The sequence below is a fragment of the Pan troglodytes genome, chromosome 19 (assembly GCF_028858775.2).
Source record: "Pan troglodytes isolate AG18354 chromosome 19, NHGRI_mPanTro3-v2.0_pri, whole genome shotgun sequence".
NCBI lineage: Eukaryota > Metazoa > Chordata > Mammalia > Primates > Hominidae > Pan > Pan troglodytes.
Window position 1 is genome coordinate 76,905,465 of NC_072417.2, and position 18,187 is coordinate 76,923,651.

General features: G+C 43.7%; 1 protein-coding gene across 5 annotated transcripts in view; it reads left to right on the plus strand.

Moving 5' to 3' along the window:
- The first annotated feature begins 194 nt into the window (after positions 1-194).
- The window catches only part of DDX42 (DEAD-box helicase 42), a 44,563-nt gene continuing 26,570 nt past the window's right edge, over positions 195-18,187 (plus strand). The window contains exons 1-4 of one of the 5 annotated variants that reach the window (XM_001147818.8): positions 212-326; positions 1,058-1,128; positions 12,530-12,766; positions 17,884-18,034. In XM_001147818.8, the coding sequence (XP_001147818.1) occupies positions 12,546-12,766; positions 17,884-18,034 (372 nt within the window). In that variant the 5' untranslated portion in view covers positions 212-326; positions 1,058-1,128; positions 12,530-12,545. Of the gene's footprint in view, positions 327-1,057; positions 1,129-12,529; positions 12,767-17,883; positions 18,035-18,187 lie in introns of all 5 variants that reach the window. The other 4 variants (XM_063799163.1, XM_054670588.2, XM_063799165.1 and 1 more) reach the window with 4 other exon arrangements.

The window sequence follows — 18,187 nt, forward strand, 5'->3', positions numbered from 1 at the left end:
TTCCGGGAGCCGTAGCCCCGGCCCCGCCCTTCTGCCCGCGCGTTCCTCACTGCGCATGTCGCGTTTTTGTTCCCCTCCCCCCTTCAGCAACGGGCCGTGAGGCGGTGGCGGTGGCGGTGGCGGTGGCGGCGGCGGCGGCGGCGGCGGCGGCGGCGGCGGCGGCGGCGGCGGCGGCGGTGGCGGCGGTGGTGGTGGTGGCGGCGGCGGCGAAGGGGGCGGAGAGGAAGGAGCGCGGCGGGACCGGGCCGGGACAGCGCGTACTTTGGGCTCCGGGATTCGCTCCGCGCCTGCGGTTGTAGCAGCTGCCGCTGCAGCCATAGCAGCAGGTTTGTGCGTGGGGGTTCTGGACGCAAGGCCGCCAGTCCTTGGGGGCAGTGGAGGCAACTGCTGGGCCTAGCGAGGGCGGAGGAACCGCGGCCTCGCTTAACAAAGAGTCGGCAGAGCCTCGGGGCACCGGCGGCCGGGGTGCCGGGAAGGGGTGGGAGTGCGGGCTGAGGCCTCTAGGGTTCCTTCCTAGCCGCGTCGCCCTCCCACAGCTCCCGCTTCCCTCACAAGTCTTACCGAGGCCCAGTTGGCGGCTTTCCGGAGGCGGCGCCCCCTCGCCTAGGAAAAGGATTTGCAGGGTGCCCGGCTCCAGGGCAGGAATAGCGCGGGGAGAATTCTGACCCAAGGAGGCAGCGCTTGGGAGATGCAGGCCTCCGAATTTGGGGTCCTGATAGGCAAAAGCTGCCAAATGAGAGGAGTGAAAAGATAAAGGCGATGATCTTTGTGCAGCCTTGAGTAGGTCGATTATTAGCATCACTGTAGTCACACAAACTTTTTTGCGGCCTACTTGAGAGCCTATCTGATGTGAATAAATAATTTACATGGAATTGCAAACATATGCATCAAAAACAGGAGAAGCTGTCGAGAGTTTTGGGGAATTACATTCTCATCACTGAGAATTTCCCTCTTGCCCCCACTCCTATAGGCAGTTATCCAATTTCTTGTGGCTTCCCTGTGTTTTCTTTTTGTCAGTGATGTTTCTATGTCTGTCCTCTCTCGTATACACACCCAGGACTTCCTCAAGCGCAGGGACTATGTCTTAAGGCACTTTGCAGAGCCAAGCTCATTTCTGGCACATAAGAGGTGAGCAATGAGTGTTTCGTACAAAAATTAATGTTTATATTTTGACAGCTGGGAAAAGAAAATATATCTTCCTGTACCTGGAAGAAGCATTGTGTAGCCTAATGTGCAATTCGTTCATTCAAGGGGTATTTTTATTGGTGCCTATTCTCTAGCGCCGTTCTAGGTGATAGGGATATGTGTTAGACCCCTGCCTTTGGGAAACTTAACTTTCTAGTAGCGGGAGGAGAGGCAAACAGATACATATATTATACTGAATGTTAGAAGATGATCAGTATCTTAGGGAAAAGAAAGCTGGAAAGGGGGTTGGGGAGGTGGTGTTGGAATTTGCAATAAAGTGGTCAGGGAAGTCCATACAGACAAGCTGATATTTAAGCGGACTAGAAGGTGGAGTGAGCCTATGTTTATCTGGGGAAAGGAACGTTCCAAGCTAGAGAATAACAAACATAAAAGCCTTGAGGAGGACAAAGCTGGCCCGTTAAGAGTGTGAAGACCAACGCGTTTGGAGCACTGTGAGCTGAGGGAGTATTAGGAGATAAGGTCAGGGAAGAATTGGGGGAAGGGAGTGAGCGGAACAACCAAAGCCTTTTAGGCTGTTTCTTAGGAAGGATCTGAGGGTTTCGATCAGAGGAATGATAATATCTGATTTATATTGTAACAATTTAATATAAGAGAGGAGTGCAGTTATTTAAATTTGTTTTGTTACATCGATAGTCATATAATCAGCTCTTAGTTGCTTTAAGCTGACAGGAGAAGGGATGCTTCTAAAATAACCATAACCTAGCATTTACTTGTATTTGGTTTAGAAGAATGTGATTACGTTCTTGAGTTTTTATATAGATTCTCATCAAAGAACTGACGTGTATATAGTGTGTGAGGTACTCTCAAAGTATATGTAGAGTAGATGCTAATCACTGTCACTAGAACTCTTCCTTCCACCTCCAAAAATACAAGTGATAAAGTAATGTGGCTTATATAATCAGTTGTTTTTAGTCCACTATATTTAAAGTCATTTAGATCATATCTTATTTTCCACCATTGCCGAAAACACAAACTAGCTAAATTGTCTTCCTTTATAAGTGTGTTCCACATTTATTCTCACTTCCTAGCCTTTGCTAGTTCAGTCTTTCTCCCTGGAATGTCTTCGTCTGCACGTCTCTAGCCAGCTTTCATCTTTCTGTGCCTAGCCTGGCTTCTGACTCTGTTATGACACTTGCCCTTGCTTGTTAGCTCATGGTGATCTCTGACATCTTCAGTGTTCTTGTGGCACTTATGTATGAAATACCTGAGTTGAAAGAAGTCTGATAGTCTCAATTTACCGATGAAGAAATTGGTTCTTAATAATGTAATAATGAAAAACACGATGGTAGCTGACATATTGAACAAGTACATTTTTGTGTAGGAACTTAATTTTTCACGCCAACTCTTGAGAAAGGTGATAGTCTCATCTTTTTTTTTTTTTTTTTGAGATGGTTTCTGGCTGTGTTGCCCAGGCTGGTCTTGAACTCCTGGCCTTAAGTGATCCTCCCACCTTGGCCTCCCAACGGGCGAGGATTACAGGTGTGAGCCACCTTGCCCAGCCAGCCATAGGATTTAGTGCCTAGAACCATACCAAATAGGACTTGATGCCATCTTGACTATTTCTCCTCAGCCTAGTTGTAGATCTCCTTTAGTCTTTTACATATTGAATAAATGAGTATCTAATATTGAAAACATGCTATAAGAGAAAAGTGAATAAGCCTGTTTCTTCAGCCATGAATCCTATAATACGGAGTTGGACTGGAAAGGGAGTTTGAGGAAGGAGATGCCATTTCTTTTTCTTTCTTTTTTTTTTTTTTTTTTTGAGACGGAGTCTCACTCTGTCGCCCAGGCTGGAGTGCAGTGGCGTGATCTTGGCTCACTGCAGGCTCCGTCTCCCGGGTTCAAGTGATTCTCCTGCCTCAGCCTCCGGAGTAGCTGGGACTACAGGTGCCCACCACCACGCCTGGCTAATTTTTTTGTATCTTTAGTAGAGATGGGGTTTCAGCATGTTAGCCAGGATTGTCTCGATCTCCTGACTTCGTGATCCACCCGTCTCGGCCTCCCAAAGTGCTGAGATTACAGGCGTGAGCCACCGTGCCCAGCCAGCAGATGCCATTTCTTTGGGGATATCATATTCATGTCTTTAGGAGTTGGTATTTGAGATATGCTTTGAAGGATAGGACTTTGGTAGGTACTCACAGTTTATAGGAAAGAGATTTGATGTGAAGGGGATCCAGTTAGAGGGAAGAGGATTCACTAGAGTGCTTGTTTTCCTGGAAAACTGAGTACATGTGGAGAGACCCTGGGAAATATGAATGGTAAAGTAGTTTGATGCCACAATGGAGGGTCTCATTCCAGCATGATTAACTGTGGAGAGCTATGGAATTGAGGAGAGTGACATAATCAGAAATGTGTGTTCTGGAAGAACCTGGAAAGGGTTTTCGATAAGCATCTGAATACTGACCTCCCTTCTGTGAGACTTTTTCTGGTTCCACGGTATTAACACACACTATGCTACTCTACCAAAGGAGGTAAAACTTGCTTTTCTCTTTTCACTGTGTGTCTCACTATTACTTCATCATTTTATGCTTTACTAAACAGAATCACTTCTCATAGACTATGGAAGATTTGCTGGTTTTAGATGAAGCATCTGGATGTACATCACCATTACTTTTCCAATAAAACAGACATTCTTGGGACAGTAGTCAGGGGAGGATTACCTGTCAAATGTCATTCATCTCAGAGAGGCCTTGCCTGACTTAAGTCTGCAATAGCTTGCCTCTTACCCTCTTGCTTGCTTTTCATAGCACTTTTGCTACCTGGAATTACATGATTTAGTTTTTCTTTCTCCTGAGCCAGACTGTGAACTCTGAGTATGGCTGCATCTGATTCCATTACTGTATCCTTAGCACCTTAGAGCAGTTACTGGCACAAAATAGGCACTCAGTATATTTTGACTTAGTGATCACTCTAGTAGTGCTGTGAGAGCTTGATAATAAAGTTTTTGTTTTTTTTTTTTTTTTAAGACAGCATCTCGCTCTGTTGTCCAGGCTGGAGTGCAGTGGCGCGATCTCGGCTCACTGCAGCCTCTGTGTCCTGGGTTCAAGAGATTCTCCTGCCTCAGCCTCCTAAGTAGCTGGAACTATGGGTGCGCGCCATCACGCCTGGCTAATTTTTGTATTTTTAGTAGAGATGGGGTTTCACCATGTTGGCCAGGATGGTCTTGATCTCCTGACCTTGTGATCCGTCCACCTCGGCCTCCCAATAATCAGAAATTTTTTTAAAGGAAATAATTGCAATAGTGGAGGTGGAGATGGAAAGGCGGGTATACATGAGGGATGTCCCTCATAGTACTGGGCACATAACAAAATCATCAGTGGTTATTGGTCAGTATAAAACAATGGATGTTATTACTAAGAACCACTTAGGGTTGTTCTTTTTTAAGCAAATACTCATTAAACTTTGTTTATGGCTCTATTCAGCTAATTCTTTTCAAATTAGGTATTTCAAAAGGGTTCTTTTTTAAATTTTTATTTTTTGGCACCCCAGCAGGAAATGAAGAAATCTTTTTTAAGAGAAAAAATACAAAAATGCAGTTGAATTTCCCCAAGTGTGTTTTTTTTGTTTGTTTTGGTTTTGTTTTTTTGAGACGCAGTCTCACTCTGTCACCCAGGCTGGAGTGCATTGGCATGATCTCGGCCCACTGCAACCTCCAACTCCTGGGTTCAGGCCATCCTCCCACCTCAACCTCCCGAGTAGCTGGGGCTACAGGTGCACGCCACCACACCTGGGTAATTTTTGTATTTTTTGTAGAAATCAGGTCTTGCATTGTTGTCCAGGCTGACCTCTAACTCCTGAGCTCGAGCCATCCTCCTGCCTTGGCTCCCCAAAGTGCTGGGATTGCAGTTGTGAGCCACTGTGCCCACCTCATTTTGTTTTCTTCTTTTGCTGCTATCACCACAATCTAGCCACAGAACACTTTTCATCTTGTAAAACTGAAATTCTGTACCCATTAATCAATAACACCCTATTCTCCCCTCCTCGCAGCCCCTGGCAACCACTCTTCTACTCTGTGTCTCTGAGTTTGACTATTCTAGGTATCTCTTTTTTTTTCTTTTTGTTTTCTTTGTAGAGATGGGGTCTCGCTGTGTTGCCCAGGCTGGTCTCAAACTCCTGGCCTCAAGCCATCCTCCTGCTTCCCAGAGTATTGGGAATATAGGCGTAAGCCACTGCATCTGCCTCTTTATTTTTTTAGTAACCAAATAGAAATTTGGGTGGCTATCTTTTGCTTCTTGTGTCAGCTATACTCCCACAAACCTCTGTGATTGTCAAGGTTCAGTAGCCATATACACTACATGGTTTAATAGTAGGAAAAACTGCTGGGCACGGTGGCTCACGCCTGTAATCCCAGCACTTTGGGAGGCCGAGGCAGGCAGATCACCGGCAGTCGGGAGTTTGAGACCAGCCTGACCAACATGGAGAAACCCCATCTCTCCTAAAAATACAAAATTAGCCAGGCATGGTGGCACATGCCTGTAATTCCATCTACTTGGGAGGCTGAGGCAGGAGAATCACTTCAACCTGGGAGGCAGAGGTTGTGGTGAGCTGAGATTGCGCCAGCCTGGGCAACAAGAGCGAAACTGTCTCAAAAAAAAAAAAAAAAAAAAAGTAGGAAAAACTGTTGTCAAGAGACTTAAGTAATGATCCATTGAGGATGATCTGGCTTAGATTTAATCAGGAAGGGTGGTTAGCTAGATAACAAGATTTGTAGTAATAAAATACAGTTTTCATAAATACTGGCATGAATTTTGGAGAGCCTGAATACATTACATTTATTCATACAGCAAAATTTTTTGAGTACTATGCAGACACCAAGGATATAGTGCTGGACAAATTGAGTGAAGTCTATGCCCTCATAGAGCTAACATTCTACTCAGGGTATATAGAAAGCACAGTTCCTTGGCCTTCCTAGAGTCAGTAATTGAGGGACAATGAGCTGTGTGTTCTAGATGAGCTAGGGAAAGGATCGCTTTTCCAACTTGCTAAGTCTTGAGAGCCAGTAAGCAACCCTCACCTGCCCAAGGTCTCACTGCCTGCCTGTTTGTGGCAGGAGTTGATTTGCTGCTTTTGTAATATGAACCTTTTGATTATTTAATAGGGCTGATTCATAGTCATGTTTGTTCTTTTCACTCCTTCCCTCTAGCTTTGAGGGAAGAGTGAGTTACTCCTGTTGTTAAAAGTTTTGATTGTGTCTGGTCTTCTCTGGAAATCCTATGACTTTTTTTTGTCATTTTGCATCTTCAGTTTTTCAGACTTTACTGGTTTTTCCCCTTTAGCATATAAACATGCCTATGTTTCTTTGAAAAATAAAATTTCTGTAGTTAATGCTTCACTTTCTCCTTCCTATCATTGATAAACAGCCTACAAAGTACTCTTGACTCCTCTTGACCTAGTCTTCATCTTCTACCACTTACTTGCCAGGTACTCCTCAACCCTGTCCCTACTGCTCCATTGAAACTGCTTTCACTGATGACTCCTGGTTGCCTATACAACAGAAGCATTTTAGTCCTTTTTGTTTTGTTTTTTTGAGACAGAGTCTCGCACTCTCGCCCAGGCTGGAGTGTAGTAGCCGGATCTTGGCTCACTGCAAGCTCCACCTCCCAGGTTCATGCCTTTCTCCTGCCTCAGCCTCCTGAGTAGCCGGAACTACAGGTGCCCACCACCACGTCCGGCTAATTTTTTGTATTTTTAGTAGAGACGGGGTTTCACCGTGTTAGCCAGGATGGTCTTGATCTCCTGACCTTGTGATCCGCCTGCCTTGGCCTCCCAAAGTGCTGGGATTACAGGCGTGAGCCACTGTGCCTGGCACATTTTAGTTCTTAACTTACCTAACTTCTCTTTAGTTTTCTGCCTATAGAGCTTCTTTCTCCTCACCCGTGTTCCTCCTTGTCTCCCCTTCCTTCTTTCCCCCTCTTCTTTCTTTCCCTTCCCCAATCCCTGTTCCATCTGAAGTTTCCATGTAAGCTTCTCTTTTTCTGCCCATTCCTAAATAGTGATATATGTTAAGAATTGTCTTACTGGGCCGGACGTGGTGGCTCATGCCTGTAATCCTAGCACTTTGGGAGGCTGAGGCAGGTGGATCACGAGGCCAGGAGATCGAGACCATCCTGGCTAACATGGTGAAACCCCGTCTCTACTAAAAATACAAAAAATTAGCCGGGCCTGGTGGCAGGTGCCTGTAGTCCCAGCTACTGGGGAGGCTGAGGCAGGAGAATGGTGTGAACCCGGGAGGCGGAGCTTGCAGTGAGCCGAGATCGTGCCACTGCACTCCAGCCTGGGCGACAGAGTGAGACTACGTCTCAAAAAATAAAAATAAAAAAAGAATTGTCTTACCAGCTGGGCACAGTGGATCACGAGGTCAGGAGTTTGAGACCAGCCTGGCCAACATGGTGAAACCTGTCTCTACTAAAAATACAAAAATTAGCCGGGCACGGTGGTGCGTGCTTGTAATCCCAGCTACTCGGGAGGCTGAGGCAGGAGAATTGCTTGAACTCAGGAGGCGGAGGTTGCAGTGAGCCAAGATCATGCCATTGCCCTCCAGCTCTGGGCGACAGAGCAAGACTCCGTCTTGGGGAGAAAAGAAAGAATTGTCTTACTTCTTTTCTCACTCTGCATCGTCTCTCTGCTAGCTTATTTACATCAGTAACCTCAAATGCAAATGGCTTACATCAAATCTATAGCTCACTCCGGACCCCTCTCTGCAATTACTGCCCCTGCTTGGCATCTCTACTCAGCTCTCTCATAGATACTGAACTCACCTTCTGCCTGATTTTGCAAGCCTGGCTCTTTAAGGTTTCCATCTCCATTAGTGGCTCCACAGTTCACCCAGTCTTTAAAGCCAGAAACTTCTGAAGTTATTCTAGACTCTTCTTCCTTAGCTTCCACACCAATTACTGGTCACACAATGCTAATTGATCTTTCCTCAGATATCTAAATAAATAACTCAGATCCATCCCCCGTTTCTCCTTTCCCACAGGTGCTTTCTTAGTTCAGAATTTTGTCGCTTTATACCTGCGTTGCTGCAACAGCCTTCTACTTTCCTTGCCTCTACCATGAGTATCTCTCATTCTGTCTTTCAAAAACACTGATCTGAAAATTTCCCTTCTGTGTAAAATTAACGATTCTTTGTAGCTGGCAGAATACAGTTTTGTATGGTACGTTGTTAGCATAGCCTTCTAAGCTGTTCATCTTGGCCCTACCTGTCTTTCTGAACATGTGTCCTGCAAATTTCCCAAATGTGCTACTGAACTCTAGCTGCACTGAACTATTTCTTGTTCTCTGTGGTAGCACTTAACAGATCCTTCCATCTGAAATGCCCTTCTTTAATGCCTCTTTGATCTAATGCCTCTTGAGGTTTCAAAATTTAACATGTCATCTCTCAGAATACTTCTATGCCTTTGCTCCCACTCGTGGACCACCAGTGAATGCACTCTGTATAGTACGTCTGTTAGAACGCATCATGTTGTTTTCAGCTGCCTCAGACTGCACTGTCTACTCCTTGAGAACAGGGACTGTATCTTTCATGTATGAATGCCTAGCACATCATATACCATCTGACCTTCTCAGCAAGCTTTCAGTAAACCATTGAAAGTTTTCCTGCTAGGAGATTGTGTGATTCTTAAAATCCACCTGAACGTAAATGTCTTTCCACTATCCTTTCTTTGCCTTCTCATCCTTATGGCTTATTAGCTCCTTGTTATACATTGTATACACTAGGAAAAATGAGATTAAAATTGAGCCCATCCTTTTTGTTGCTTGGGAACAGCTCTTGTAAAGATAGCTTATAGATTAGTTTAAAAATGTCAGATGCTGAAATTTTCTTGCTTGTAAAGATTCTTACTAAATTTCATCGCACTGGAATTATGTTGATTCCTTGATTGAAGGAATCCCCTTATGGGATTCCTAAAGACAGCAGGAGATGAAGTTCAGGTAAATTAGTACTTACTAAATACATACCTTAGTCATTCTCACTGTTAGAGAAGGAGGTCCAAAATGAGTAAAGACATTTTCTATCTGGAGTTAAGGGTCTAAGTAGAGATTGATGTGGTGTAATTCAAGTTTAATACTAAGCAGCCTGGGTGCCGTGGCTCACACCTGTAATCCCAGCACTTTGGGAGGCCAAGGTGGTTGGATTGATTGAGGTCGGGAGTTCAAGACCAGCCTGCCTAACATAACGAAACCCCATCTCTACTAAAAATACAAAAAATTAGCTGAGCCTGGTGGCACACGCCTGTAATCCCAGCTACTCGGGAGGCTGAGACAGGATAATCCCTTGAACCATGGAGGCAGAGGTTGCAGTGAGCTAAGATTGTACCACTGCACTCCAGCCTGGGAGGCAGAGTGAAACTCTGTCTCCCAAAAAAACAAACAGACAAACAAAAACCTTAAAACTAAGCAAACAACTAAGTGCTGTGTATAATAGCAGTTGAACAAAACCTATGAAGTATATATAGACAAGGGGTATAGAACAGTGCATGTTTCTGATCTCTTCGACAATGTTACTATAATAAACAGTTTTTGGAATTTTTTTCCACCCTGGCTTCAAAGCTAGTGGAAATTAGAATTAAAGTAAACATTTTAATTTTTCTTACTAATGGTAAACAAAATAAAAATCAAATAGCTGCTGTTAACATTTTGATAAACAGCCTGTCAGCTGTCTCTGTATATATAACTTATGGTTTTTACATAAATTAAATCATACTACCCACCTTGTTTTATGCCCTTATTTTACTCAATGTGTAATGGATACTTTTTCATAAATGTAAGTAGTAGTTAAAATTTTTAGGCCAGGCAAGGTGGTGTGAGTCATGTCTGTTAATTCCAGCACTTTGGGAGACTGAGGTGGGAGGACTGGTTGAGGCCAGGATTTCGAGACCAGCCTAGGCAACATAGTGAGACCACAAAAAATTAAAATAAAAACCCAGGCATGGTGGCTCATGTTTGTAGTTCCAGCTACTCAGGAGGCTGAGGTGGGAGGATCACTTGAGCCCAGGAGTTCATGGCTGCAGTGAGCTGCAATCAGACCACTGTAATGCAGCCTGGGTGACAGCAAGAACTTGTCTTAAAAAAATTTTTTTTTTAAACTCAGAATGCATTTTCCTTTGAGCAATTGCATTTTAAAACTTGTTCCTAAGGAAATAATTGAAGGTAGGCACAAAGATGTAGCTATAATGATGTGTTTTGCAACATTGTGTTACCAGTATTATACTGTCAAGTAGTGAAGAAATAGATATCTATTGACATTAAACAATATCACAGTATATCATTAGGTGAAGAAATCACTAAGACAATATGTACAGTATGGTTTCAATTTTTAATTTGTGTGTATATACACATATGCATACAAGTAGCAAAAAATAGAACAAAACTACATATCTGGGAGAGGAAATTTCAGGTAGTTTTAAATTTTGTTCTTTTTTGCTTTCTGCTTTTCTGTAAAACTTAGGTAAGTTGTATCATTAAAAAGGGTTTTGGGGGGCCAGGTGCAGGGGCTCATGCCTGTAATCCCAGCACTTTGGGAGGCTGAGGTGGGTGGATCACTTGAGGCCAGGAGTTCTGGACCAGCCCATCTCTACTAAAAATACAAAATATTAGCTGGATGTGGTGGTGCACACTTGTAATCCCAGCTACCCAGGAGGCTGAGGCATGAGAATCACTTGAACCCAGGCGACAGAGGTTGCAGCAAGCCGAGATCGGGCCACTGCACTCCAGCCTGGGCGACAGATCAAGGCTCTGTCTCAAAAAACAAAAAACAAAAAAATTTTTTTTGGGCCAGGTGCAGTGGCTCATGCCTGTAATCCCAGCACTTAGGGAGGCAGATGTGAGAGGGGGGTCTCTTGAGGCTAGGAGTTTGAGACCAGCCTGGACAACATCACAAGACCCTGTTCCTTAAAAAAAAAAAAAAAAAAAAAAAAAAAGGTTTTTGGAGCCAAGACTAATGTAAGGTATTGTTTGTAAATTGATTTTATGAATGCACAAGAAATTTCTTTGTAACTCTTAACCACAGGCTAACTGAATACTTCAGGCAACATGTCAGTGAATCATAGTTTCTTCCTGGATAGTGTTTCTATTGGGCAGTTGTTCAATAAATACATGGTTCATAGTACCTTTCCTTCAGACATGAATACATAGATACTGTCTACAAATAACTGATCTTTTAAGTTTTGATTCTTTGATTCTTCCAGATGTCATTACCAGAGGATAACCTCTAGTTTTCGGAGAGTCTTGGCTGATAGCACCTCAGTCTTTCATATAAGGATGAAGATATTTAGTCTTTTCATATCTCCAGTGGCCTTGCACATATCAGATTCCCCAAAATATTTCTTTTTATGAGTATTTTTGTCAGCTTAATAAGATGTTAATTAGCAGGCAAATCCTTTTGGAGGGGATGATATTAAATACTGCATTCTGGTTTATATTGAGATCCCAATAAAATTAAAACAATTTCTTCAGTGTTTTAGAAAATATAATCATTTGTTGAGGCTAGCATGGTGTGTATCTGAAATACAATGTCAACTTTTGTGGGTTTTGTTTTTGTTTTTTTAAGAGACAGGATTTCACTATGTTGCCCAGGCTGGAATACAGTGGCTATTCACAGGCAGGATCATAGCACACTGTAACCTTGAACTCCTGGGCTCAAGCAGTTTACCTGCCTCAGCCTTCTGAATAGCTGGGCTGGAAATGAATCTCTTAATGAGATGGATTTTCTTTTCTTGTCTTTTCTTTTTTAATATAAAAAGAGACAATCTCTGTCACCCAGGCTTGAGTGCAGTGGCGTGATCATAGCTCAGTGTAATCTGGAACTCCTGGGTTCAAGTAGTCTTCCTGCCTAAGCCTCCCAAGTAGTTGGCATTACTGGCCTGGGCCACTCTCCTGACTACAGTGTTATAGTTTTAATTGAGAAGCTAAAATTTAAAATAAAATTTTAGGTGGAGGTTGGAAGAGACATACAACTCAGTGGGGCTATATACTTCTTTTTTGTTTTTGAGACAGAGTCTCGATGTGTCGCCCAGGCTGGAGTGCAGTGGCACGATCTCAGCTCACTGCAACCTCCGCCTCTCGGATTCAAGTGATTCTTATGCCTCAGCCTCCCAAGTAGCTGGGACCACAGGCATGTGCCACCACGCCTGGCCAATTTTTGTATTTTTAGTAGAGAAGGGTTTTCACCATATTGGCCAGGCTGGTCTTGAACTCCTGACCTCATGGTCCACCTGCCTTGGCCTCCCAAAGTGCTGGGATTACAGGCGTGACCCACCGCGCCCGGCCCTTGGGGCTATACACTTTTTTAAGTTTAATTTATATTTGTGTATCTTATTCCTAACAGGTCAGTCATTGGCACCATGAACTGGAATAAAGGTGGTCCTGGCACTAAGCGAGGATTTGGCTTTGGAGGTTTTGCCATCAGTGCTGGGAAAAAGGAGGAACCCAAACTCCCACAGCAGTCCCACAGTGCCTTTGGGGCAACCAGCTCTTCTTCTGGATTTGGAAAGTCAGCTCCACCACAGCTTCCTTCTTTCTACAAAATTGGATCTAAGCGGGCCAACTTTGATGAAGAAAATGCGTAAGTGGTAATTCCTGGTAGTGTAGCAAAGTTTGGACTTTGATATATTCATTCTATCAGCAGAAATTGAGGCAAAGAAACTTTGTTTCTCAAATAATACTGACTTCTTAAATTATGTGTCTCGCTGAATTCCATTGTTCCTAATAAGTTAAATTATCAGGTTTACTCATTTGTAAGGAATGTAATACCTGTGGTGTTACTTATACCTTTACTCATTCAGTGTTACGTCCTACTGGGCTGTTGCTCAATGTGGGATTAGAAGCCATTGAAACAGGCTGGGCGTGGTAGCTGGGCGTGGTGGCTCACACCTGTAATCCCAGCACTCTGGGAGGCCGAGACAGATGGATCATCTGACGTCAGGAGTTCGAGAACAGCCTGGCCAATATGGTGAAACCCTGTCTACTAAAAATACAAAACATTAGCCAGGCATGGTGGTGCACGCCTGTAATCCCAGCTACTCAGGAGGAGGCTGAGGCAGGAGAATCGCTTGAACCCGGGAGGCACAGGTTGCCGTGAGCCAAGATGGTGCCATTGCACTCCAACCTGGGCGACAGAGCAAGACTCCCATCTCAGAAAAAAACCAAAAAGCCATTGAAACATAAATATGGCTGAAGAGTTTTATATAATTCATGTGGTTTTTTTTTTTTGGAGGCAGAGTTTTGCTCGTCACCCAGGCTGGAGTATAATGGCGCAATCTCGGCTCACCGCAACTTCCACCTCTCGAGTTCAAGTGATTCTCCAGCCTCACCCTCCTGTGTAGGTGGGATTACGGGCATGCACCACCATGCTGGGCTAATTTTTGTATTATTAGTAGAGACGGGGTTTCACCATGTTGGCCAGGCTGGTCTCAAACTCCTGACCTCAGGTGAACCGCCCGCCTCGGCCTCCCAAAGTGCTGGGATTACATGCATGAGCTACTGCGCCTGGCCTGGTGGTCTTTACTGCAGTCTTTTACTGACACCATATAAATTGTTTAGTAAACACAGGCCGTTGTCAGAACTGATGGAAATACAAGTTTGCTTCAACATCTGAGTCTTTTTTTTTTTTTTGAGATGGAGTCTCTCTCACCCAGGCTGGAATGCAGTAGCGCGATCTTGGCTCACTGCAACCTCCGCCTCCCAGGTTCAAGCGATTCTCCTCCCTCAGCCTCCCAAGTAACTGGGACTACAGGCGCGTGCCACCATGCCCAGCTAATTTTTTGTATTTTTAGTACAGACGGGGTTTCACTGTGTTAGCCACAATGGTCTCGATCTCCTGACCTCGTGATCCGCCCGCCTCAGCCTCCCAAACTGCTGGGATTATACAGGCGTGAGCCACCGGGCCCGGGCTACATCTAAGTCTTCAAAACTAGTATGTTGGAACATCTGATAGTGGTAGAAAAATCTACTCACATTTTTCCTATAGTTCTCATAATTGGTAAATGCTTTTTACCAATTACCGTTTTTAACTTGCTGATATAATAATGTGGTTAGAAAAGGCTGGGATTTAAGGGGTTGAGTTCTAATTTCTATACAAAATATCTCTCTTTGCTGAATCTGAAGAAATCTCTTGTTGCTGTTATTTCCAAGCTGATTGTGACACTGCTTCACTGCTTGAGGTTTTTTTTGTTTTGTTTTGTTTTTGTTGTTGTTGTTTTGAGATAGGGTCTCACTCTGTCACCCAGGCTGGAGTGGAGTGGTGCGATCAAGGCTCACTGCAGTCTCGACCTCCCAGGCTAAAGCAGTTAAGCAGTTCTCCCACCTCAGCCTCCTGAGTAGCTAGGACCATAGGAACATGCAACCACACCCTGCTAATTTTTTATTCATTTTTTTTTTCTTTTTTGAGATGGAGTCTCACTGTCTCACCCAGGTTAGAGTGCAGTGGCGTGATCTAGGCTCACAGCAACCTCCACTTCCTGGGTTCAAGTGATTCTCACGCCTCAGCCTCCCATGTAGCTGGGATTACAGGTGCCTGCCACCACACCCAGCTGATTTTTGTATTTTTAGTAGAAACGCGGTTTCACCAGGTTGGCCAGGCTGGCCTCGAACTCCTGACCTCAGGTGATCCACCTGCCTCAGCCTCCCAAAATGCTGGAATTAAAGGCCTGAGCCACCATGCCTGGCCAGTTTTTTATTCTTTTGTAGAGACAGGGTCTTGCTTTGTTGCCCAGGCTGGTCTGAAACTCCTGGGCTCAAGTGATCCTCCCGCCTTGGCCTCCCAAAGTGCTGGGATTATAGGCGTGAGCTACTGCACCCAGCAGATTTTAATTGGGAAAAAAAGCTTCTAAAAGACGTTTAATTTTTTTTTTTTTTTTTTTTTTTGAGACAGAGTTTCGCTCTTGTTGCCCAGGCTGGAGTGCAATGGCGTGATCTAGGCTCACAGCAACCTCTGCCTCCTGGGTTCAAGCAATTCTCCTGTCTCAGCCTCCTTAGTAGCTGGGATTACAGACATGTGCCACCATGCCTGGCTAATTTTGTATTTTTAGTAGAGACAGGGATTCTCCGTGTTGGCCAGGCTGGTTTCAAACTCGTAACCTCAGGTGATCTGCCTGCCTCGGCCTCCCAAAGTGCTGGGATTACAAGCGTGAGCCACTGTACCTGGCCAAAATATTTTGAAAGTACACAGTAATATTTTAGAAAGCTGACATGTTATTTAGGAGTCAAATATACAAGTAGTGTTTAAGTTTTAGCAAAGTCAGAGATCATTATTCTAAACAGCAGTTAACCAGTTCAGGCTACTTTTTCATTAGTTAAATAGAACACACTATATACAGGAGGCAGAGGTGGAAAGACTGCTTGAGCCCAGGAGTCTGAGGCTGCAGATAGCTATGTTTGCGTCACTGCACATCAGCCTGTATGTCAGAGTGAGACTCTGTCTCTAAAAAAACAAACAAAAAACTAAAAACCTACTATATGAATGAATATGCATGAGTAAATATGTGTATATATGTATGCTATATATTGCATATATATTGCATCGTATAGTATATAGCGTGAATATGCTATTGCTACATTAGTATACATAACAGTTACTATATAAAGGAGTTAGCATAAGCATATAGACTATATATTTTAGGCCAGGCACAATCGCTCACGTCTGTAATCCCAGCACTTTGGGAGGCCGAGGTGGGTGTATCACTTGAGGTCAGAAGTTTGAGACCAGCCTGGACAACATGGTGAAACCCCGTCTCTACTAAAAATACAAAAATTGGTCTGGGCATGGTGGCTCAAACCTGTAATCCCAGCACTTTGGAAGGCCGAGGCGGGCGGATCGCCTGAGGTCAGGAGTTAGAGACCAGCCTGGACAACATGGCAAAACCCCATCTCTACTAAAAATACAAAAATTAGCTGGGTGTGGTGGCGGCGCATATAATCCCAGCTACTTGGGAGGCTGAGGCAGGAGAATCACTGGAACCTGGGAGGCAGAGGCTGCACTGAGTTGAGATCGTGCCACTGCACTCCAGCCTGGGCGACAGAGCAAGACTCCATCTCAAAAACAAAAAGACCACAAAAATTAACTGGGTGCAGTGGCGTGCACCTGTAATGCCAGCTATTTGGGAGACTGAGGCAGGAGAATTGCTTGAACCTGGGTGGTGGAGGTTGCAGTGAGCACAGAGATCACGCCGCTGCACTGCAGCCTGGGTGACAGGGCGAGGCTGTCTCAAAAACAAAAAAGCATATATACTATATAGTTTAGCCTATATTATTGTTACATATAGTCAGTGTTACATTAGTGTGTATATATATGTATGCATGTGTGTATATAGCATAACAGTTAAAGCTTTTAAAATAATTCCTAGGAAGACTTGAAATGCTTTAACTTTTTAAACTGCAGTTATTTATTTAAATTAATATTTGGTTATATTACTATTTGAGTTTGAATTAAAGTCTAAACAGTGGTTTAGTTTATAAAGAGCTGTATTGACATCCTTTTCTGAAATGTTTGTTAAAGAGAAAGTGATACCTTAACCAGCCTTTGAAGATGTCCTTTCTGAATACTTAAGTAGTATCTTAAATTATTTTGGATTGAGCATTTATTTTCTTGTTTTTTTCCTCATTTTTTGAGAGAGTCTTGCTCTGTCACCCAGGCTGGAGTGCAGTGGCACAATCTCAGTTCACTGCAACCTCCACCTCCTGGGTTCAAGCAGTTCTCTTGCCTCAGCCTCCCAAGTAGCTGGGATTACGGGCATGTGCAACCATGCCTGGCTAATTTTGTATTTTTAGTAGACACAGGGTTTCACCATGTTGGCTGGGCTGGTCTCAAACTCTTGACATCAAGTGATGCACCTGTCTCGGCCTCCCAAAGTGCTGGGATTAGAGGTGTGAGCCACCACGCCTGGCCTGAACATTTATTTTCAATTCCGGAAGTTTTCTGTTGGTCCCCAGAAAATAGCCCAGAATTTCTGAGGTTTTTGGTCTTAAAAGAATATCTCAAGTTTTTATTAAGGGTTATAAAGAATAAACTGAATTTCTAATGTTTCAGTAAGTTTCCTTTTGGCTGTGCACAGTGGCTCTCGCCTGTAATCTCAGTACTTTGGAGGCTGAGGAGGGCAGATCACGTAAGGTAAGGAGTTCAAGACCAGCCTGGCCAACATGGTGAAACCCCTGTCTCTACTAAAAATACAAAAATTAGCCAGGCATGGTGGCAGGTGCCTGTGATCCCAGCTACTAGGGAGGGCAAGGCAGGAGAATAGCTTGAACCCAGAAGGCGGGGGTTGCAGGGAGCCCAGATTGTGCCACTGCACTCCAGTCTGGGCGATGAGGAAAACTCCGTCTCAAAAAAAAAAAAAAGTTTTCTTTTTTCCCATAGCACAGCTCTTTAATATTTGTCATATTTATCTAACAATGGTCAGTAAGTTTGTACTGAAAACTCTTCCCTTTTAACAGAACTGGGAGCATGATTTGACTATACACTATTGAAATGGAGAATCTCTTGTGATTACTTTTTTGTAATATTGAAATTTTGCATGTATTAAGTAGTACTTAATAGGTCATTAGCCAAAGCCTTGGAGGTCTCTAATTTGATCTGCATTATATCTCCTAATAATAAGATATACCATAATAAAAATTTTGTTAAATGAAAGATTTACTGACCCCAAAGTAAGCATTCACTTTACCAGTTTGCTTTCTAATTCTCAGCTATTTTGAAGATGAGGAAGAAGATTCTAGCAACGTTGATTTACCTTACATTCCTGCTGAAAACTCACCAACTCGCCAGCAATTCCATTCCAAGCCAGTAGATTCTGACAGCGATGATGATCCCTTGGAGGCATTCATGGCTGAAGTGGAGGCAAGTATCAACATGTTTCATTAAAATATTTAGCAGTTAGAAATAGATCAAGTTAACTTAGTACTTCAAATCTTATTCAAAATTTGTTTTCTAGTCTTATTATTTTTTTTTTTTTTTGAGAATTTTGCTCCAGTAGTCTATAGTTGCATATAT